This window comes from Cavia porcellus, unplaced genomic scaffold, assembly GCF_034190915.1.
Source record: "Cavia porcellus strain 051 isolate PalLab524CR breed Dunkin Hartley unplaced genomic scaffold, mCavPor4.1 scaffold_53, whole genome shotgun sequence".
In the NCBI taxonomy this organism is placed as follows: Eukaryota; Metazoa; Chordata; class Mammalia; order Rodentia; family Caviidae; genus Cavia; species Cavia porcellus.
In genome coordinates this window covers 3132419-3156386 of record NW_026947536.1, presented here as the reverse complement: position 1 = coordinate 3156386, position 23968 = coordinate 3132419, and the positions used below count along the sequence as shown (strand labels likewise).

Below are 23968 nucleotides of genomic sequence, written 5' to 3'. Positions count from 1 at the left end.
TAAATGTTCACATTGGTCATTATCAAATAAAGTAATATATATTTTTGGTTTGATGATGTCTGTATAAAGGTTTCACATGGTTATGACAGTTGATTGTGAAAAACTATATGATGTATTGCATATATTCATAATTCTGGATGCATAAGACTCCATGATTGTAAAATGGGGATTACTTATGGTAACAGATTTTTGTCTCGTGTGCACACCTTTGCTGATAACAAAGACTTGTGAGATTCACATTCAACTAAAGATCAATAAGTTGTTCAATAATACACAAAAAAATTCTTGTGTATTACATAAGGGTGATTGACTAAAAGGGATATTTTATATCAAAACAGGAATTTAGATTATTACAAGAATCTCATGATTGTCATGATGCAATACTATGTATGGTTCTGATTCCTGATATATTATGTAAAATATACAACTGTTAATACTGTAGGTATTCAAATGCTAAAGTGTCCTTGGATAGAAGAAAATAGGATTCATTTAATGTACTAAGTTGTTTCATGTTTAGATAAAATACTAATGTTAAACTTACTGACTCTAATATACTCTATTGTTACCAAAACCTTCTTTTGGATGTTTGACAGCTAAGGTTTGGAAGCCAAACCTTAGAGAAACAGATGGGTTAAATGGATTGCCAATATTTTGGCCCCAGCCCTTCAAGGGTGGTGGAGACCCATGATATAAAATAACCTCTGATTACATCATCCTAAGATATTCAATGAGTCCCTGGATGTCTCATCAAGAAGATGATGAGACCACAGAGGAAAGTCAACTTCAATGCAAGGTGTGCCTAAGAAGAGTCACCAGGAGAAAAATCTCCCAACCTTTCACAGAGAGCAGTGAGGTCAAGCAATGATTGTGACTCTTCTAAGTGGCTGACACTGACAGAAGAGCCATGAGGTATTATGCAAGGTTCTAAGATAACTCCTAAGAAGACCTAAGTGACCTTGATAGGAAGTAAGTAACTGGCTGTAGTTGTCATGGTTTATGCATGTGTCCTGAAGACCTCATATGGTTGCATTGTGCATTTGTGATGGTTCATTGCCTAGTGCTTGGATTGATGCTGTCAGTGCTAAACCCACATTGGAGTTGGAGCCAGGATGTAATTCAATGGCAGGAAGAATGTATGTCTTGCTTTTTGCTGGTTCCTGCTTGCTGTTTGCAGCCTCCATGAACTGTGGCCCAGCCATACCTGCCTGCCTTGGAGCCAACTGAGTGTGAACTGAAACCTGCAAAAACTGTATGAAATAAACCTTTCCTTTCTCAAATTGGGCTTCAGGTATTTTGTCCCAGCAACACGTAAAAAGTAATTAAGACTGAATTTGGTACCCAGGAGTAGGGTTATTTGCTGTGACTATACTTGACCATGTTTTTCGAGAGGCTTTGGAAACGGCTTGTGGGTAGAGTTTGGAAAGGTTTGCACATGTCAGCTGGATGCATAGAGCTGGAGCAGCTTAGGCTGTTCTGTAGAGGGTATTCTGGTCAGAGCTCAGGAGACCAGAAGGCTGATAGAGGGCCTGATGGTAAAGACCAGGCTTGGGAGGTTTCTGTTGGGAAGAAGGACTGCATTGGTTGTTGGACTCCACATGATGTGTGTTATGGCTTGGCAGAAGGTTTGTCTGCATTTTGCTCCTGTCCAGAGACTTTGCTGAGACTGAGACAAAGGGCAATGGGCTGATTAATCTTGAAAAAGAAATTAAAAAGCAATGAAACCTTGAGGCTGTGGCATGGCTATTGTTGGGGACGTTTAGCCAGATTTATGTTGCATATCAAAAGCGAAGAGATCAACAGGATAGTGTTCAATGCTGTGAGTTTGACCAAAAGGAAAATTCCAGGAAGACTGTGGATTGCAAGGACAGAGTTGAGATTTTGATTCCTGAGGAGAAACAGAGAGATAAGAAAGATGGCCCCGGGGCATCATAGGAAGGGGGTCCCCACCCTGTGCAGCCTCACTGCAAAAGTGAAAGAATTTATTCAGAGGGCAAACCTGCAGAGTGCCATGTTCCAGAAAGGCGACAGAGGCCACTTGAGGTTCCAGAATGGTGGCAACATAAAGAAGCTTTTCCTCACAATCAGGTAAACAGAGCCCTGCAATCCAGGCAACTGACCACTATAGCCAAAAGACAGAATACCCTAGGTACTGCTCCAGTCAGCAGCAAACCTTGGTGGCATCCACAAGGTGCTGATTTTAGGTGCAAAGAAAATGCACAAATTCTGAGGCAAGATGGCATCCACCTCAATTGCAAAGTGCCTGGGAGGCCAAAAAGTCTGCCCCTGAGAGGGCAATTTGTGAAGAAGTAAGGGTGAAGCCAAAGGTGCGGTGGAGAATGCAGAAGTTTGGAAAAGCCAGGAATGTGGATGATTCAAGGGAAGCTGCAAAAAGAGAGCAGAGAAGATTTAAGAGAAAAGCTGCAGGACTTAAAATCACTGGAAGTGCCATGGGGGTGGATTTATCCAAGGCTTTTGGAGTTTGCAATCAGATTGCTTTTGATGCTGAACATGGAAATCTAGGACTTAATGTTCATCCTGCTGGACTTCTTTTGTTTCCAATGCTTTATATTCCCCTTCTTGTAACTTTTGGAATGGTAATGTTTACCTTGTGAGAAATGTTTAACCTTGCTTCATTTGTACAGGGGTTACAGTTAAGAGTTTGCCTTAGATCTTGGAGGAGACTTGGGAATTGGATTGTTCAGCAGTGCTGAAACATAGGACGTTGGCAACTCTTGGAAGTGAACTAAATGCTTTTTGTATAATGGATGTACATGAGTCCTGGGGGCCAAAGTGGAATGTCATGGTTTATTCCTGTGTCCCCCAGGTTTCATAAGTTTGCATTGTGCATTTGTGATGGTTCATTGTGTAGTACGTGGATTGATGGTGTTAGTGCTACACTCACATAGGGGTGGAGCCAGAATGTAATATAATGGCAGGAAGAAAGTGTGTCTTGCTTTTTGCTGGTTCCTGCTTGCTGTTTGCAGCTGCCATGAACTGCGGCCCAGCCATGCACACCTGCGTTGGAGCCCACTGAGTGTGGACTGAAACCTCCAAAAACAAAAGAAATAAACGTTTCCTTCCTCAACTTGGGCTTCAGGTATTTTGTCTCAGAAAGAAGTAAAAAATAACTAAGACAGTAGTTAATGAAGGTCTCATGATTGCTTGGCCTTGGATGACCTGCAGAAAAGTCTGGCCTCTGAAGATATAGTGCAGTGTAAAAGCTTGGCTGTGGGGGAAGCTAGGATCATTAACATCCTCTGACAATTGCTGGCTATACTGGTAAATGACTACTGTTATGAACTGATGGACTATGATGAGTTTAAATTGGAGTTCTCCTCAATGCTTCCCCACCTTAATGTGGCCACCCATCCTGGGAGTCAAAAAAACAAAAAAAAAGAGAGATGTTGGAAAGGGTTGAAGATGAATACATGTGCAGGGCTGTGGTGTTTCCTGGGCATGATTGAACTGAGAATGAGAAGACACTGCAAGGAACAAGATAGGCCAAGCTGAGGCCACCTGGAGACTTCTTTGATAGTTTTTCTTAATTAGAATCATCTGTTGCTCTGTGGGTTCCTTGAACCTCTCCCAGGGGCCTGGTCAGGTTTTTACCATTGTCCACTCACATCCTTGCTTGTTCTGATTATATATGGGCTGCCTAGTGACAGGTGGCTGGCTGGTTATCAGAGTTATGAGTTCTGAAGAAGATTTCACTCTTCATGTTGCCCTCAAGACAATCCCACTTTTCTCATTCTTTTGGTCCTTTGCTGTGCACTTTTTTGGGGGCTAGATATTTAGGCATAGGCCCCAACGGAAAACTAACTTCCAGATAGGATAACTGTAAGTTTCCTGAAAATTTTGTTGCATGTAATTTTTTTTACCTGTAGATGGAAGTGTTATTATCAACAAATATATTGCTAACTTATCAACATATGCTACCTTATTAACATATTGAGGGGTATTATAGTGATTTCTCAGAAACCATGATTATACAGCTCTTTACATCATTGTGACTATTCTGCATAACTTTTCTAAGTCAGTACTTATAAGTGAAATTGGTAGATAATAAAGGAGGCCTCCATCCACTTGCTAAGTACTATGTAACATGAGTCTCGGTGTTTCTAGCAGTTCATTTATTTTAACCATGAATTCCTCACCAGATGCCAGTTATGCCTGCTTGGCAGAGAATGGATTGTACAGGAAATTACGTGGTTTTGGTCTCCAAAAAATTGCTGGAGTCAAACTGAAACAGGTAAACGCTAAAAAACTGTCAGGGTTTTCATAGATTAAAAACTCAGTTACATAATTAGTTGAAGAATGAGTTGATGCATTTGGAAGATTATTCAGAACATACAGCTAGCTGAATTATATTAGATATTTATTTCTTTACTTTTATACAGGTACAAAATACTTTAATCTCATTGTTTCCATGAGGGAAGTTTTATTTTGACTGTTTCCAAAGCATAAATACCTTGGAAAAAAGTGAAAATGAAAAGGTATCTTTTTTATGAGGTCAAGGAGCCAGAGAACAGTTTCAGAACCTGAGAGAAAGGATCCAGGGACCAGATTTGGTTCATGGGTTCCAACACACATGGATGCAGTATATAAATATAGAAGTGATCATAGTAATATCCTACACATTTCTGAAGCCAAAAAGGTGTTAACAAATGGATAACCAGGCTTTAGGGAATATATGACTTCTAGGAATATTAAAATCCTGAAGAGCTGAGTGCCAAGTAGTGACACGGGAACTATATGGCAAGGAGAACTTAGAGTGTAAACTCCTCGGCTGTCCCTGCCTCATCAGAAGGAAATGTTTAATTGGATTAGGAATTTGGTTCCATTTCAGCAATAATTGTCACCTCCATGCTGGGCAATATGATCACATTCAGAATTCAGCATTATTATGAGTCTGAATGAATAGCAAGCTTGTCTTGGAGAATTGATGCTTGCTTTTATTTCATCTTTACTCTGTTGCAGACCATTACTATCATTTAAATGTAATGTCTTCACTTTACACAGTAACTGTACTCGTTTTGTGTTCACATGCTGGGTTTCTAGGTGGAAAATTAGTGGAAATGAGTGAAAATCATGAAAATGAAGTCTGCTGCCTCTAACACAGACTTCTGACTCTCTGTTCTGTTGTGTCCCACCCTGGCATGTTCTCAGAATATTTTCTGACATCAGTGGATTTTTTTATTCCTGGAGGATTGAACCTGAATCCTGAAAACATTTGCAGCCCATTATGGAAAGAGTCCACTGATCCTTGAAAGAAAGCAGGGGTAGCCATGAAATGGCAGGAATAAATAAGAAATTTAGAGAAGAGCTAACACCACCACTTCTCAAAATTTAATGAAATCAAATGGGAAATGGTACTTTCCAATTCATTCCTGGAAGCAAGCATTACCATGATACCAAAACCAGAGAACAATCCAAATAAGTAAGAGAATTACAGACCATTCTGCCTAGTGAACATTGAAGCAAAAATCCTCAATAAGATACTGGACAACAGACTGCAGAATATCATCAAGAAGATTTTACACCACGATCAAGTGGAATTATTCCCTGGGAAGCAGTGGTGGTTCAACATACATAAAACCATATATATAATACACGTATTGACAAATCCAAAAGCAAAAATCATTTGATCATTTCAATACATGCAGAAAAAGATTTTGACAAAGTCCGTTACCTATTCATAATAAAAAACCTACAAAACTTGGGAGACATGATCTTTATCTCAATCTGATGAAAGCCTTTTATTACAAAGCAACAGTCAACCTCATACTGAAAGCTTTTACTCTAAAATCAGGAAAAAAACAAGGATGTCTACTGCCTCCACTCTTATTCAATATAGTCCTGGAAACTAGCTGGAGCAATTAGACAAGAGAAAGAAATAAAAGGAATAAAGATAGGAAAGGAACTATCATTATTTGCAGAAGACATGATACTCTACTTAGAAGACCACAAAAATTCCACGAAAAGACTTCTAGTTTAAGAAGCAAATTCAGTAATATAGCTGGTTAGAAAGGCAACACTCAACAATCAATAGACTTCATAAACAAGAATAAAAACTCATGGAAAGAGAAATCAAGGAAACAATAACTTTTACAATAGCATCCAACAAAATGAAATACTTAGGAATCAATCTAACAAAGAATGTAAATGACCTCTACACTGTAAACTACAGTACTCTCAACAAGGAGATTGAAGAAGATATTCTAAAATGAAGAGCTATCCCATAGTCTTGGGTAGGGAAATCCAATATAGTGAAAATGACCATACTTCCAAAGCTATTGTACAGATTCAGTGCAATCCCAATCAAAACCCCACAGCATATCTCAAAGAATTACACAAAATAAATCCTAAAATTCACCTGGAACCAGAAGAGACCTAGAGTAGCAAAGGTGATCCTGGGCAACAAAGAAAAGATAGGGTTCATCAAAATCCCTGCCTTGAAATTGTAATATAAAGGTATTGTGATTTTAAAAAAAGGTGTGGTACTGACAAAAAACAAAACAAACAAAACCAGACCCAAAGATCAAAGGAACAAATTAGAAGATGGAGAAACAACCCCAGAACACTAAATCATCTTATCTTTGACAAAGGTGTCAAACAGAGTCACTGGAAAAAGAGCAGCCTCTTTAATAAATGGTACTGGAAAAACTGGCTCTATACTTTCTGAATATTATCTTTCATTGATGTAAGGAAAGACTTTATGATGAAAACATGGATTGAACAGCAAAAATCAAAGAGAATTAAGTGAGAATCTCACCCTACTGAAAAACTTTTTAACAAAAAGAGAAATCACTAACAGAGTGAAGAGACATCCCACAACGTGGGAGAAAATATTTGCCAACTGTTCCTCAGACAAAGTGTTACTATTGAGAGCACGGAAAACTAAAAAAATTTCAGTCTTCCCAGATTTAAAGGCCTAATCCCAAAATGTGCATCTGAGGTGAGATACACATTTCTCAGATGAAGAAATAGAAACAGCAAATAAATATGTGACGAAATGTTCTGCATCACTCATCATTTAACAATTACAAATTAAATAACACTAATATGTCACCTCACCCCAGAAAAAAAATGCCTACTGTCAAGAAAAATGCCTACTGTCAAGCAATAAAGAATGCTGGAGGGGTTGTGGGGAGAAAAGGAATCCTTCTCCATTGTTGGTGGTAAAGCAACCACTGTGGAAATCAGTGTGGAGATTCCACACAAACTAGGTCTACAGGTCCCACTCAACTCAGCTATTCTCCTTCAGGGTATCTCCCAAAAAGAATAAAAATCATCATACCACAGTGATATATGTGCACCCATGTTTATAGCAGCACAGTTTGTGGTAGCCAGATCTTGGATGGAATGCAAGACCTCTAGCTTGCCAGGCAGACACGTAAGCTAATTCCTGGGACCACTTTTTTTACTTTTTAACTTTCAAATAAAATGGGTTTGGGAGAAAAAACAAGGACTGAGGTAAAAACTTTCAGTGCAAATACTCATCAGAGGAGCTGAGGTCAACATTCCAGAAGACAGCCAGCTCCAGAAGCCTCCACCATCTTTCATTGGGGACCCACAGTTACAGGGTGGGTTTTTTTTCTGTAATTATTCTTGGTGGGGAAGGCAGGCAGGAGAGCAGGAGCCAATCAGTGATGAAGACGCCGGCTGTAAGAACTGTCCAATCAAGCGGGCCAAGGTAGGCGGTCTTTTCCGGTGTCATGGCGTCAATTGCAAGGCCAGGGCACAAAAGGGAGTACTAGATGTTTGTTAGACCACTATTTTTTGCTTCTATTCTCTGAGGACTTCTTAGAAAGAACCTGGGAGACCTCCAAACTACGCAATGGTGATGTTACAGGATGGGAGCAGTGAAATGGGGTGGAATCCGGTTGAGACCAGTTAGAAGTGGTGAGAAGGGGCTGGGGGTTTAGCTCAGGGGCATAAGCGCGTGCCTTAAAAGCAGGCAGTCATGAGTTTGATCCCCGGTACCGATAAAAAGGAAAAAAGACAAAAAAAAAAAAAAAAAAAAAAAAAAGAAAAGAAAAGAAAAAAAGAAGTGGTGAGAAGCAGCTGTGCTGTCTAAAGCCTGTGTGCTTAGCCTCAGATCCTGAGGTCCTCTAGTGCTAGCAGTGAGTCATTCTCTGTCCCTTTTACCTCTCGCTGGCACCAGGACAGTTGTGTATCACTAGAATGCTGTCACCACTGGGATACCACCAGGCCACAATGCCATTTTTGAAATCGCCTGCTGCCCTTGCTCCTCCAACAGTCTGGGCCCAGGAAGGGGCATGAGGAGACCCTGATTCCGATGTGGTTTCAAGCTGGGTGCAGCTGTAGTAAGTTAAATCTCTGCTCTCATTCCTGTCAGCAACAAATCTGGAAGCCAGAAGTTTATAAATGTCTGTGATGCAGGACCTCATAGCCACAACTGCTCTCCTTAAACTTATGCAGTTATGTATTTTGTGATCACCTAAATTTATACTATGTTCTCGTATTTCCATGCACATGAAAGGTGGAGGCAAAGGTTCTGAGAATTCAAAGATGTGTAGTGATGTGCCTCAGTGGAGGAAGGCTTCCCAAACACTGGATGAACTGCTATGTATTATACAGAACAATGCAAAGAATTTCTGAACATACTTTATGTGACACATGTGCTCATAGATGATGTTTGAGAGAACAGCCATAGAGGTTTAAATTTTGAGAAAAATGAAGCAGATATAAATGTGTCATCAAGGGCAGGGTAAAGTGTGTTTGCTAAGGACAAATTCCAGAAAGGGCTGCCTGTTAAATTCACTTTGAAAAATGCCTAAATTTAGTCGTTTGCATGAACATATACACGTGATATCCTTCTGAATGGAAAGGAATATGGGTGTCATCTCTGAATTAAGAGGTGATTTAATAGCTTGGTTGATCATATACATTGTGTAAATATGGAAATGCTCTGCAATGGACTTTGCTAAGTGGTGTAAAGGAGATGCCATAAATTGAAATTGTGCAGGGATATCAGTAGTTTAGTCATGAAGGGTTTTCTGCTTAGAGTGGATCAGAAGAGCATGGAAAGGATGTGGAAGTGACAGGACGCAGTGTGCCAATAGCAGAACATACAACAGAGAGGGTCTTCCCTGAAAGTCAGGTAGTTCTTAGAGTAAGTATGAAGTTAAAGTTGGCTTATTTCTTCCTTGAGGTGAATAACACCAGCTCTGGTAAGAATCAGTATTCCACATCCTTGTCAACCCATGAATTCTGTGTTCTTCACTTGAGATCTAATTTTAATTATCTCTAATTATGACCCAGTGTCATGAAGGTGAAATTTGAATTTTTTTTGTAACAGGGATCAAACTCATGATCTCAAGCTTGCTAGGTAGGTGTTCATGCTGCTGAGCTAAATACCCAGCTCTGAAAGTGTTTCCTGTATACTATGTATGATATCAACATTGTTCCTCAGAAAATGTTGAATATTGTGAAATTTTTCTATGTTATATAGATATAATTTTTAAAGTAAACCAAAGGTGTCTTATGCAGTAACTTTTCAAGTTTCACATTGTCTGTGGGGTGTCTCAGTCAGGGTTTCTCTATTTCAGACAGCTCTGTAACTTAGGCTAGCCCCAAACTCAAGGAAGTTCTCCTGGATCAGCCTCCCAAGATATATTTCTTATATCTGAATGGAGAGTGATCACTTGGTGACACTAAGCTCTAATTTGAAACTTGTTCCTGGTTTCATTGTTTATACATTTTTTACATACAGCAGTTTTCCATGAACATTTGAGTTATTATTTATGTATCATATTTGATGTTATTTATGTTTTGTTCTATGAAACCAAATTTAAATATCAAAATGCTGCTTAAGTATATTAAGAACAAAGGACTCAATGGTCTAACTGAGATTTGAAGAGATATCATTGCCTTACATCAAAGTGATTGATGAGATATTTGTCTGCCTCTGTGCTTTATGGATGCTGGTCCTGCAGGCTCTCACTATGAGCTCTGCTTTAGAGATAGTGCACAGGGACTCTTGCAGTGACTCAGCATAAGAATCAGTGCTCCTATTTGGCTGTTACATTAGCTGTGAGTTGCAATATAGCATTAAATTTACTGTCTCAAAAATGAGTATATTCCAAAAATTAATCCCCAAGATGTAGAATTAAGATTTGAAGAAATCAGTCTCAATTCAGCTGTTTTGTTTGGTTTTATTTGTTTAGTTTAGTTTTGTTTTATTGAGACAAGTTTTCTCTATGTATATCAGCTAGATTTGCATCCTATATGGAGAACAGAATTGCCCTAACCTCAAAGCAGTACTCCTGCCTCAGCCTCTTGAGTGCTGGGATTATAGATATGTGTGTTTTTACCCTAGAAAATATTGAGGCTTGTAACTTAGCTGTGTTGTAGCTTGGCATCATAGATGCCATCTTGAGCTCTGAATTTAACTTGTGCCCTGTATTTCACCCAGAAAAATGGAAAATCACTCAGTGTTGAAGTCCCAGGAGGAAAGCAAAATGAGCTGTACCCAAAGAAAAAAATTAACCTGCTCAACAAAAGAAGCAGAATACAGTTGTCATCCAACCATTATTATAAGATTCTAGCTAAATGATTTCCAACAGGAGATTTTGTGATTCTATCTTTTAAAACATGTGTAACTTTCCAGTTCAGAGCCTCTTGTTTAGATTCTGAAATGAGGGTGGGGGTTCTGTATACAGGTGGCCCTGAGACTAGCTATGAAATTCCACATTTCTCAATTGGGTTCCTATATTGGCTAACTCAACTCAAGCTGCAGAAACCTTTACTGACACATCAAACCTCAGGATTAAATGACAGTGCCACTGAAATGAAAGAATAATTGTGAAAAAGAGAGGAGAAAAAAGACAAACACAACGTGCTATAATGCCCACCTCTTTATCCAAGCAATGAAGAAGCTGAAACAGGAGAATGGCCATGTATTCAAGGACAGCCTAACCTACATAGTGAGTGCAAGGCTGGCCAGAACTCCAAAGTGAGACTATGTCTTTAAAGCAAAAAACTAAAATGAAAATAAAAATAATACAACAAAGTAGACAGAAAGACTATTGAAAACAAACAAAAATAGAGCTGAGTGAAATTTGACTTATGTAAAATGGGAATTATTGAATAAGGCTGGCAGAGGAAATAAGGTCATGTAGTGGCATGCAGTGGCATTCAGGAGGCAGTGACAAACACAGACTTAGGAATGGCACCTATTGTGCTACAGCACAACAGTGACCTCCTTCCTCCAATACATTTGCAGTTCACTAGAATGAGGACTTCTAAAATCTCATGGAAATGTTAAACTCAGGCAAACAGCTTGAAATTCAGGCTTTGAAACAATGCCTTTAGCAGACATTTCATATTTAAATTGAGATAAGAGAAATATAATCCTGCCCTGCTTGATATCAAATGCAATGTTTAATGGCTCACAACATTGAGATATGAAGTCACAAACCAAAAGAAGTTCAAAAATTGTCTTAGAAAAAAAGAGAGAATAGCTCTGAATTTTCAGGAGTGGTCTTCAGTGTTTTGGCCACAGTCATATTGTCAGGGGTCATTTATACAGGATAATCACAATGTGGGTAAACTGTGGGTCTCAAACTACAATCAATCTATAAGCTTATAGCTGCTTAACTAATATTATTCATCAGGGGAACAAGTCAGCCAGAAAAGGTATGTGGAAAGAGCCAAGGCATTTGTGGGAACAATAATCCAGTTGATCTGGTCATTAAGTATGGTAATTGATGGCTATCTGAATTTCCAGGAGGAGGTGACAGTAACTTTATTACATTTTAAGCTACTGTTTTTCTCTTCAGGAGCATGTAGACCTGGTCACTGCATCTTCAGGTCTGGCTTTTTTCAGCTGTGCCTGTAGCAGTGATTGTTGTATTTAGTTTTTTGCGTGGACTCTTTGAGGTTCCAGTTCCTCTCTGATTTTATATCAATTTCTATCTACAATGACATCCTTTGCTAAAATCACAGTACTATTTGAATGGATAAAGTGAAATATTCATTAATACATGCCAGGAATTTAGCTCAGCAGGCAGAATCACCTGCCTGGAAAGTGCTAGATTGTAACTTTGATCCCTGGTACCTAAAAAAAAAAAAAAAAAGTAATTTAAACTGCAAGGAGAGAAAATAATTTCATTTGTGAAAATGTAGGTTTACAAAATTTATACTAAATATGTCAATGGCAAATTAAACATTGTTAGTAGTTATATTTAGTATCTAAAGTTGTTGGGGCTGCGGATTGAGCCCAGTGATACAAGGAGCTGCCTGGAGATCACAAGGTCATGAGTTCAATCCCTCATACAGGAAAAAAAAATCACAGTTGTCAATGATGCAGTGCTATGAGCACATTTATTGAAACTGATACTTGGTATTTAATAGGCTCAATGTTTCTTTTGTGATCTACGAAATACCTGCAGTAACATGGCAACTACAGTGAATGATATTCTGTCCCCTATAGGATTGCTATTTTCTGAGTTGTTTTAATTTTTGTTTTCCCACAAACTTGAAAGTTGAAAATGTTGGCTGATGCTAGCTAGAAACACTGTGATAATCATTTTTTCAATTTAATGATATATTTCTGTATATCCATTAAGAATATGTTATTTGCTACAATTACTCCAAGTCAAATTGATAAACAATTCTTAAAGTTACAGGCAGCTGAGTTAGTTAGAAATACAGGCAGCCATACCGTGATAAAGTGGAATGAAATTCCTGACCTTCTATGTCTCCTATGAGCTTGTGTTCTCTAAAACACAAGAAGGAATTTTAGGAACAACAGAGTTGAAGAGCAGAATATATTTATTGAGAGAAAGAAAGTGATAATATTTTGCTCTAAATAGGGAATTTTGGAAGTGGGAGGTGGAACCAGGGGACTTTTACCTTGAAGTCACTTTCCTTTTCCCTATTCAAGGTACCTGTGGCAAGGAAGGAATCTCTATCAGCTACTTGCATATCAGCAATGCCAACTTTAACCACCAATGAAGTCAAAAACTATATGTATGCCACCCACACTTTTCCAGAAGAAAAAGCCAGACCCCCAGTGGTCATGGGGTTCTCTCCATATTCTTAGAATAAAGGCCATTTTGACTTTATATTCTCTTCTTTACTACAGCAAAAATCCTATCAGAAAGCTTCTGTCTGGGAGAAACAGGAGGGGTTCTGAGCTGGTAGCAAAGGACTCTGTCTTTTCTAGGGATTTTATAGAATAAAATCATGTGGTGAGATAGGTTTAAAATGGATTAGATTACTGAAGTTGCTGAGGAGATAAATTAGCACAGTAGAGAAGCAGAATATAAGAAATGTAAAAGTGGCCTTTTACCTAAAGAATGTGGAGAGGAGCCCACAGCACTAAGGGTTTGGCTTTTTTTTTTTTTCCGACTGACTATGGGGTTATGGGGTATGTGTGACTTTTGACTGGATGTGGTGCTTGGAGGGGAGATTGATGTCATGCGAGAGCTGACAGGAATTTTCTTTAGGCCTCTGGGAAAGAAAGAGGAAGTTGTAATTAAGGAGAAAAGAGGAAGTGGCAAATGAGTAAGCATCCCTGATTTTACATTCTTCCACTCTGAACTACCACCATGAGGTCCTGTAATTGTTTCTAAGGTAAAACACTTTGAAGTACATCCTTTGCTTGGAATGAAGAAATCAAAATAAAGAATGTACTTTTTGAGAGAAAGAAAGCTGCCTGAGAGAGAGAAGGGGTCCTGATCAGGTTGCCAAACACTGTCCTTTCTAGGGACCTTTATAGAGTAAATTCATGTGGTGAAATGAGTTTAAGGTGGGGAAAACTAGTAACTCACAATGCAGATGGGCATAAGGTGGGAAAGAGCTATGGTACCCAATAGGATTATTAAGTTCAGGTAAAGCTGATTAAATTGGGAACAAAGCAGGAAGGGAGTCACATAGACAGCAGGCATTCTTAGGCAGCTGTGACTCTTCCCTTAGGGGTTTGGGAGGGTGACTTCTGAGTTCCTCCATATGATAGGAACTATTTAGAATGTCACTCTTCAGGATAAGGATACATTTATTTCAGTGGTGACTCCTGACTTCCTCAGAGTGCTAGGGAACTATTTAGAATATCTATCCCTAGAATATGGATGAATTTGCTTATCATTGTCTTGAGCCTTGGCCCATAGCATGAGGTGTCAGTCTTCCCCATAGTTGCAAGGTGTCTGGTCCCCTGCATGGGCTACTTGGAGGACCTAGCCTTGGTTCATGCCAAGAGTATTTAAGTAACTCAGGTGCCTTAGTAACAGTACTTTTTTGATTAGAGATGTCTTGTGCTCTGGGTGAATGATCTGGGGATGACAATGTGCAATGTATATACCAGTGTTGCCCCCTGATTGACATGTTTTGAAATTCAATTTTAGTTGATGTGCTCTTTTTTCCTTGAAATAAAATGGATTTGAAAATTAAAAGCCTGAGGTAAAGCTCTTTAGTACAAACACTCCTCTGTCGAGCTGAGTTCACCACTGTTGAAGAATGGCAGCTGCTGAAGTCTCTGCACTATAGTCTATCATTTGGGATCCTCTCTTGCAGGGAGTTCCTTTCTCTGTTTTTTCTTGACTCAGAAGGAGGAGTCAATCAGTGATGAAGGGGCAGGCTATATGAACTGTTCAATCAGGTGGGCCATTGCTGGCTGTGACTTCTGTCTCTTCCAGTGTCTCAGCATGATTTATCTGTTCTGAGTACAATAGTGGTAGCAAAATGCTTGCTGGATCTCATTTAGTACTTTTCAGGTCCTGTGGCCTGATTAGCAAAGAACCTGAGAGATCCTGGAACCATGGAATAGTGAGCTTGTGGATGGAAGCCCAGAAATAGGGTGGATTGGGTGAAACCCGTTAGAAGTATTTAGGAGTAGTTGTGGTGTCTGGAGCCTCAGGTATTTAGTTAGCTTCAGCTCCTGAGGTCCTCCAGCATTGACCATGGGTCATTCACTGTCACTTTTGCCTCTTGCTTTTGGCAAGGGTGATTTGGGGTCCCCAGTACCCTGGCTTCACTATGACAGCAGTAGACACAAGTATCATCTTTGAAATTCATTGCTAGCCTGGTAACTCCACCATCTTAGGCATTGGAAGGAGCTTGGGAAGACTCTGAATATGATGATTTGTAGCTTGTACAGCAGTAATGAGCTAGGTCTATACTCTCTTTCCTCAGAGTAGCAGATCTAGAATGTCCAGAGTTTATTAATGTCTGTAATACAGGGCCTCATAGCCACAATGGCTCAACTTAAACTTGGGCTTTTTTTGTATTTATAGTGATCTCCTCCATTTATAGTATGTTCTCACATTTCCATCCTCATGACAGGTAGTGGCAAAGGTCCTGAGAATTCAGAGATGTGTAGTAGTGTGCCTCAGTGGAGAAAGGCTTCCCAAACTCCTGTGTTTTATACAGATCAGTGCAAAATAATTTCTGAACACACTTAATAATTTAGGTGGCACCTCGGCTCACAGACTAGGTTTGTGAGAAAAGCCATAGAGTTTTGAAGTCTGAGAAAAATGAAACAATATCAAAATGTTATTAAGGCAGGGTAAATATTTGTGAAGGACAAATTCCAGAAAGGGCTACCTTTTAAATTCTCATAGAAAAATTCCAAAATTTAGACATTTGCATGGACATATACACGTGATACCCTTCTAAATGTAAAGGAATAGTGGTGTTATCTCTGAATTAAGAGCTGATTTAGTAGCTTGGTTGTTCATAGACAATTTAAATATAGAGATGCTCTGCAATGGACTTATCTAAGTGGTGTAAAGGTGAAGCCCTAATTATAAATTTTGCAGTGATATCAATAGATAGGCATGAAGGGTTTTCTGCTTAGGATGGATCAGAGGAGTGTGGAAAGCATGTGGAAGTGACTGACAGGATGCAGGAAGCAAATAGCAGGACATACAACAGAGAGGGTCTTCACTGAAAGTCAGGTAGTTCTTAGAGTAAGTATGAAGTAAAGTTGTGTTCTGATTGCTTCTTTGAGGTGATCAACACCAGCTCTGGCAACAATCAGTATTCCACATCCCTGTCAACCCATGATTTTTGTGGTCCATACTTGAGATCTAATTTTGATTATCTCTAATTATTCCCCAGTGTCATGAAGGTGAAATTTGAATTTTTTTTGTACTAAGGACCAAACGCATGACCTATGCTTTCCAGGCAGGCGTTCTTGCCACTGAGCTAAATACCCAACTATGAAAGTGTTTTCTGTGTAGTATGGAAGATATCCACATTGTTTCTCAGAAAGTGTTGAGTATTGTTGGAATTTTTCTGTATTGTATGCCTATAATGTTTTAAAACCAACCAAAGATGTCTTATGCCATCTCTTTTTAAGTTTCACTTGGTTTGCTCAGTGTCTCAGTCAGGGATTGTCTATTTTAGACAGCTCTGTAACTTAGGATAGCCCCAAATTCAAGGAAGAACTACTTCACCAGCCTCCCAAGATATATTTCTTATATTTGAATTGAAAGTGATCACTTGGTGACAGTGAGGTATAATTTACAGCTTGGGCCTGGTTTCATTTTATATACATATTTTTAAAATACAGCTGTTTTCCACTAACACTTGAGTTATTATTTATGTACCATATTTGATGTTACTTATGTTTTGTTCTATGAAACCAAATTAATGTTTCCAAATGCTACTTAAGTATATTAAGAACAAAGTACTCATTGGCCTAAATGAGATTTGAAGAAACATCATCTGTAGTCTATCAAAGTGATTGATGAGATTTTTTATTTAATTTTGAAATTGGCAAGATACAACAGAACAAGGCAGCATAAGGCCAACTAAGATCATACAGTGAAATTGTTACACAACTTCACAACAGGTTACTGGGATAATAGTAATAGGTATCACAGTATATTTTGTTATCTTTGTAATAGTTGTTCTTTAATCACATATCAAAATGAGATGAAATACAGAACACTATAGAACTTATCACAACAGAATATTGAATAGAGCAGTACCATTAATCAGAATAGAGTGAAACAATAATAAAAACATTTTTCTTCAAAGAGATAGTACAAGGAAGTCCCCCTTATTTGCTATGGTCTACTTCAAAGGAGACGCTCAGATTTCTGGTTACCATTTGCTAATGTGGGGTGACCGTTGAAGAGGGGTAGGGAAATGGGATGTTTGATTCTAGGTGGTGCATCAGTAGGTTCACTATTGCTTACTAGGGAGACAGGCTGGTTGTTTGGTTTCACAGCGTCCTAAGTTCCAACATGGCATGGATCTCAGGAGCTGCTGCTGGTTCTCCCAATAGAAGGGCTGCAGTTTGCCAGACTGTCACTGCTCACCAGGGAGGGGAGGTGCTTGCTTGGCTTCCCAGTGTCTTAAGTTCCCACATGGCATGGATTTCAGAAGCTGCTGCTGGTTCTCCCCCTGGAAGGGCCGCATTCTGCCAGACTGCCACTGCTTACCAGGGAGAAGTGGTGCTTGCTTGGCTTCCCAGTGTCCTAAATTCCAACATGGCATGCATCTCAGGAGCTGCTGTTGGTTTTCCCCCTGGAAGGGCTGCAGTCTGCCAAACCACCACTGCTGACCAGGGAGGGGAGGTGCTTGCTTGGCTTCCCAGTCAGTTGATGAGATATTTATCTGCCTTTGTGCTTTGTGGTTGCTTGTCCTACAGACTTCTCACTGTGAGCTCTGCTTTAGAGAAAGTGCACAGGGAATCTTGCCATGACTCAGCACAAGAATCAGTGCTCCTATTTGGCTGTTACTTTAGCAGTGAGTTGCAATCTAGCATCAAATTGGCTGTCTTCAAAAATGTGTATAGACACAAAATTAATGACCAAGACATGGATTTAAATTTTAACAAATCAGTCTTCAATCAGCTATTTGTTTGGCTTTATTTGTTTAGTTTAGTTTTGTTTTATTGAGACAAGCTTTCTGTATGTATATCAGCTGGATTTGAACACCATATGGAGCCTAGAATTGCCCTGACTTCACTGATGGCTTCCTGTCTCTGCCTTTTGAGTGCTGGGATTATAGATATGCATCACCACACTTTGCTTTTGATTCAGATTTGTAGGAGATAATTTAAGATATCCCAAACCTGGGGTCTCAACCTTCCTTTGAGAAATATATATAAATATATGATCCTTTAGAAGGCGGTGACCTTTGAGGATGTGATTGTGAACTTCAGCAATGAGGAGTGGAGTTTGCTGAGTCCATCCCAAAAGAACCTCTACAGAGATGTGATGGGTGAAATCTTTAGGAACATGGCTGCAATAGGTAAGGATGAAATATTTTTGGCACTCATGCTGTCAGAATATTGTTTGTTGCTCATTAGTGCTGTTTCATTAAAAAGAATATGAAAATATTTTTAAAAATAGCTCAGACATGGAAACATTATATCATAAATCTAAACATAAATCTATTAATTTGTATGTATTACTCAACTGAGTCCTGATATTTATATGTCTACAATTCAGGAGGACTTGGGGATATCCATGAAGCTGAAAAAGAAGGCAAAATTTACTGGAGATACTTAAGGTAATTCACACTCACAAGGAGAGGAATGTTCCTGAGTAATTAGTGAGTCAGCAGAAAAATGACCACGAAAGAAGTGAGGCACCATTCAGTTTAATGTCAGTAATATTCTCTGAAGATATATAAGCTAGTGTATATATGAGGGAATTAAATCATGAAAATGTATGACACTGCATATAGATGTGTAAGAAAGGCATACACTTTGAGTTGTGACATTCTGCCTTTAGTTTTTCTACCCATATATACATGTGAATACAACACATTCATTATGTAACAATTGCTAAGATTGCAATAGAATTTGAAATAAAACTGAGTGCTCATGTTTCCAAGCCATGCTCTAGACAATCAGCAATTCTGATTAATATTCTTAGTAGGCTGGTGAACTGTTAGTGACTTCATTTTGAATATCAGTATGCAGTTGTCTCTAGAAATTGATCCCCTCATACTTGTCCTGGATATTTTTAAAATCTCTAAATCTGCATAAAATACTGATACATGCTTACTCATATATAAAGCAGATCAAGTTATAACAGATCAGGCCTTGAAGCAGATCTATCTATCACTGGATTTGTGGAGAAGGAAAATGTAAATAGACTCTTAGTGATTCTGCATTCTTGTAAACCCAGCACACTAGAAATCAGATTTTGCAGAATGGCAAATTCAAGTTCAAACTTCACAGCTTAATGTTCAGTGAAAATCTCTTAAATATATTTTTAAAAAGCTATAGATTTATGCTAATACCTGTTGTTCATTCCCAGCCCAGAAAAGAAAAATATGTGTTATATAATGTCAAAAAATAAATAATATAATGTCATTTGCCAAAAGAATTAGATGGGTCTTTCACCCATCAATTCAGTGAAATAGCTTAGCTATAAAACCTAAAAGGTCACAGGGTTTCTTTTAGATGAGAAACCAAAATACAAAATGTGGAATGAAATTAAACAGAGTTGTTAGAGAAAAGTAAGACTGACCATATGGAAAAGGGAACTACAGGTTAAGGACAGAAGGGAGATTGTGATAGGGAAACATATGAGAATAATCTGCATGTGATACACATATGCACCCATGCCCAAAGTGAAGCTAAAGATTCTGCATTTCAAAGTACGAATTTTTAAGATTTCCTAATGTGTACCATCCTTTTGGGAATGGTTGTTTTCAACATATCTTACAAGGCCATTCTGTTGCTTCATGGTCAGAATTTCTTAGCAGGCATTGAAAACAGAACTTGATATTAATGCACTCATTAAACGGAGACCCATTTTACTGTGAATTTTTCTTTTTTTAAATTTAATATAAGGAAAATTAAATTAGAGAAAATAAGAAGGAACAATATTGCTTTCAAAGTGAAAATAAACAGAAAGAAATTGCAAGATGATGATTACATATGCTGCTCATAGAAATTGTTATGAAATACAAAAGTGAAACATATGAAGAGGGGATTCAAACAGTGAGACTGCAAACAGTTTTGTTCAACTCTCCAAGAAAAGCTTAGTAATATGCTTATAAATCCTATATGTGATTTTTTTTTCTTTACAGAAATGACAAGCTACGAAAATCTTATGGACATACATCTTGGAATCAGTGTAAAGAAGTATTCCTTTGTTCTGCAGAAGGTAATGTGAATGTGAAAGAAACAGAAACACACCACAATGTTCAGATCCATGAAAAATATTGCAGTGGAGGGAAACCCTACGTATGTGAGCAATGCGGGAAAGGTTTTACCACACATGGAATTTGTAAGAAACATGAAAGAATTCACAGAGGAGAGAGACCTTACGTATGTAATCAGTGTGGGAAAGATTTTACAACATGTACATATTGTCAAGTACATGAATGTCTTCACTCCAGAGAAAAATGTTATAAATGTAAGCACTGTGAGAAAGCTTTCAGCACATGTACTTATTGTGTAATCCATGAAAAACTTCACACTGGGCAGAAATCGCATATATGTAAGAAATGTGGGAAAGCTTTTAGCAGTAAAATTCATTTTCAAATACATGAAAATGTTCACACTGGAGAGAAACCCTATGTGTGTAAGCAATGTGGAAAAGGTTTCACTCAACTTGGACACTGTAAGGAACATGAAAGAATTCACACTGGAGAGAAACCGTATGGATGTAAGTAATGTGGGAAAGCGTTTAACACACGGGGAGACTGTAGGAAACATGAAAGAATTCACACTGGAGAGAAACCCTATGTATGTAAGCAATGTGGGAAGGCTTTTAAAACACAGGGAGCTTGGAAGAATCATGAAAGAATTCACACTGGAGAGAAACCGTATGGATGTAAGGAATGTGGGAAAGCTTTTACCACACCTGGATATTGTAAGGCACATGAAAGAACTCACACTGGAGAGAAATCATATGTATGTAAGCAATGTGGGAAATCTTTTAACACATTGGGAGACTGTAAGAAACATGAAAGAATTCACACCGGAGAGAAACCTTATGTATGTAAGCAATGTGGGAAAGCTTTTACCACACCTGGATATTGTAAGGCACATGAAAGAACTCACACTGGAGAGAAACCATATGTATGTAAGCAATGTGGGAAAGCTTTTAACACATTGGGAGACTGTAAGAAACATGAAAGAATTCACACCGGAGAGAAACCTTATGTATGTAAGCAATGTGGGAAAGCTTTTACCAGACCTGGACATTGTAAGGAACATGAAAGAATTCATACTGGAGAGAAACCATATGTATGTAAGCAGTGTGGGAAAGCTTTTACCAGACCTGGACGTTGTAAGGAACATGAAAGAATTCACACTGGAGAGAAACCATATGTATGTAAGCAATGTGGGAAAGCATTTAACACTCATGCATATTGTAAGGTTCATGAAAGAATTCACACTGGAGAGAAACCATAGTTATGTAAGCAATGTGGGAAAGCTTTTAAAACATAGGGAGATTGTAAGAAACATGAAAGTTCACATTCAATATAAAACCTGTGTATATAGGCATCATGAGAATGGTTTAGCACATGTACATATTGCATAATGCATGAAAATCTTCACACTGGGCAGAAAACTTACATATGTAAGGAATATGGGAAAGGTTTCAGCAGAAATGCTCATTGTCCAATACATTATAAAATTTACATGGTTGAGAAACTCTGTGTATGTGAAGAATGTGTGAAAGCTTTCACCACACATGGATTTTATAAAATACATCAATGACTTCACACTGGTGAGAAAGCCTATGTACATAACAATGTGGCAAAGCTTTTACTGCATATAGTCATTGCAAAACACATGAAAGAATTCACACTGGGAAGAACCACTGGCTATGTATCCAAGTGGAGACACTTTCAGCAGCCAGATTGTAAGTGAAATACATGAAAAAACTCACACAAGAGATAAATCCTATGTGTTATGTGAATACTCTTAGCATACATGATCATTGTTAAATATCTGAAAGAGCTCACTGGGCAGAGATGCTATGTTGATTAACAATGTGAGAAATATGGCAATCCATGTTTCTTGTTAAATACATAGAAAAAGCATCACTGTTCAGACAGTTTAGATCTAAGTTTACTTTAAAAATCCCAAGGAGACCTGAAGAAATAATCAATACAGAAGTTAGATGTCAAAATTTCTTCACAAATATTCCAGAAATGACAAATCTGAGGTGGAGCTCTACTCAATTGCATATGTTTTATGATTTTCAGTTAATCACTTGTACCTCTCTAGATTTTTAAAAGTGTTTTTGTGCTTCAACATGGCATCTTGTAATTAAAAATGCTAAACTGAAATGGGCTTTTCACTTTCAAGTATGGATAATGTCTATGTACTTAATATTTTGTCTTTAAAACTTAAATTTTATATTTTTTGGTGAATTTTAATGTTGTTTATTTAAAGAGAAAAAAAGTGTAGAAATAATACAGAATTGCAGAAAAATAAACAATAACAAATCACTAGTTGATTAGTATCATATTGTTATCTTAGAAGTAGTTGTTCAAATTACAAATTTAAAGCATACAAAGTGATATTCAAATAATCACACTGTCAACAGTTCACCTCAATGATCCACCAAAAAGTTACTAATATGCCTATCTGTCCTACACACTTTTTTTTCTTAAAGAGGGTAAGATTAAACATGGCAAAACAGAGCAGAACATTTCATAAGGAAACAAGTTAAGGAAACACAGATTTCAAAGCAATTCCACTGGAAATGTTCACTGTCTATTTTACTGTCTCTAGTTTTCTTCCAAATAGTTGTTCCCATCTTCACACACATTGAATATATACTGAATATTATAGAACTAATCAAATAATTACAGGATGATGCAGGCTTTTTCGATCTTCAAGACTGATTTTGGGGAAGTCGATAATGACTACTACAATGTCTCTCATTCTCTTTGTAGTAGCTGTCTTTATCTTTATGTATGCTGAAATTGAACATAAGAGATTGGACTAATATCACTCTGAACATTGAATAATAGTATCCTGAGAAGGAGAAAGGTGAGGAATTGCCTAAAAAAAGAAGGCAGAGCACATTGTTAAAAGTGTATCAGGATTTAAAAGCTACAGTAGTCTGGTTGCTCTGTTCAGTTTGGTTATATTTAGTTCTGGTCTGTCTACTCATATTAGATTTGAGGTCACAGAGGGATAACGCAAAACGAGCAGGTTATACCATGGTAATTATCCTTAATTTCCTATTAACTAAAACTGAATCCCTATATTACTTACATTGTCTTCTATGACTGATCTTCTTTGAAGCTGGATTGTTTCAATGTTATTTGGCCTTGGCTGATTTTATTCACATTTGGTAAGCTTGCTGGTATCAAGTTCAAGAACAGAGGCAACTACTCAGAAGATGGCAAGATGTAAAAGATATCCACTGGTGGGCTGGGGATTTAGCTCAGTGGCTTAAGCACCTGGCTGGCAAGTGTGAGGTCATGAGTTTGATCTCCAGAGCCAAAAATAAATAAATAAATAAAAGATATCCATTCCAGGTTTGATTATTTTTTAATTAAAGAGAAAAAAGAAAGGAAATAAACAACAAAGCAGTAAAAGGGTACAAGTAATACAGAATTTCAAGGAAAAAATACAGTAAGAAATCACTAGTTAATAGGTTACATATTGTCATCTTAGAAACAGTTGTCCAAATTATAAAATTAAAGCATATAAATTGGACATTCATACAGTGAGATTGCAGAAAGTTCTATTCAGAGATCCAACAAAAGCTCAGTAATATGGTTTTCCATTTACACACTCAAACATGCAGTTATATCCCTTAGACCACCTTCCTTTCCTCTCTTTTTTACAATAACAATTACATGTTTTGAGCTTTTTTACTCCCACAGTTCTTATTAAATTTTTTAGAAGAGAATAAATCCTAACATGACTAAATAAAACAGAGTCAGTTAGAACAGAAGGATGGGCATAGTACATGATGCAAAAATAGAATATCAGATGATCAAAAATGGTTACCATTGTGCCTCTTGCTATTTTTAAAAAGAGTTGCTATATCATCAGGTA

The 23968-nt window shown here is 37.9% G+C and overlaps 1 protein-coding gene across 1 annotated transcript; it reads left to right on the top strand.

Annotated features, from left to right (window-relative positions):
• The first annotated feature begins 7702 nt into the window (after nt 1–7702).
• LOC134475073 (zinc finger protein 120-like) lies at nt 7703–22234 on the top strand. The gene is made up of 4 exons (XM_063244450.1): nt 7703–7840; nt 18102–18228; nt 18429–18489; nt 20023–22234. Exons 1-4 carry the CDS (start codon nt 7838–7840, stop codon nt 20609–20611), a joined length of 780 nt encoding a protein of 259 aa, XP_063100520.1. The 5' UTR covers nt 7703–7837; the 3' UTR covers nt 20612–22234.
• Nucleotides 22235–23968: the final 1734 nt, after the last annotated feature.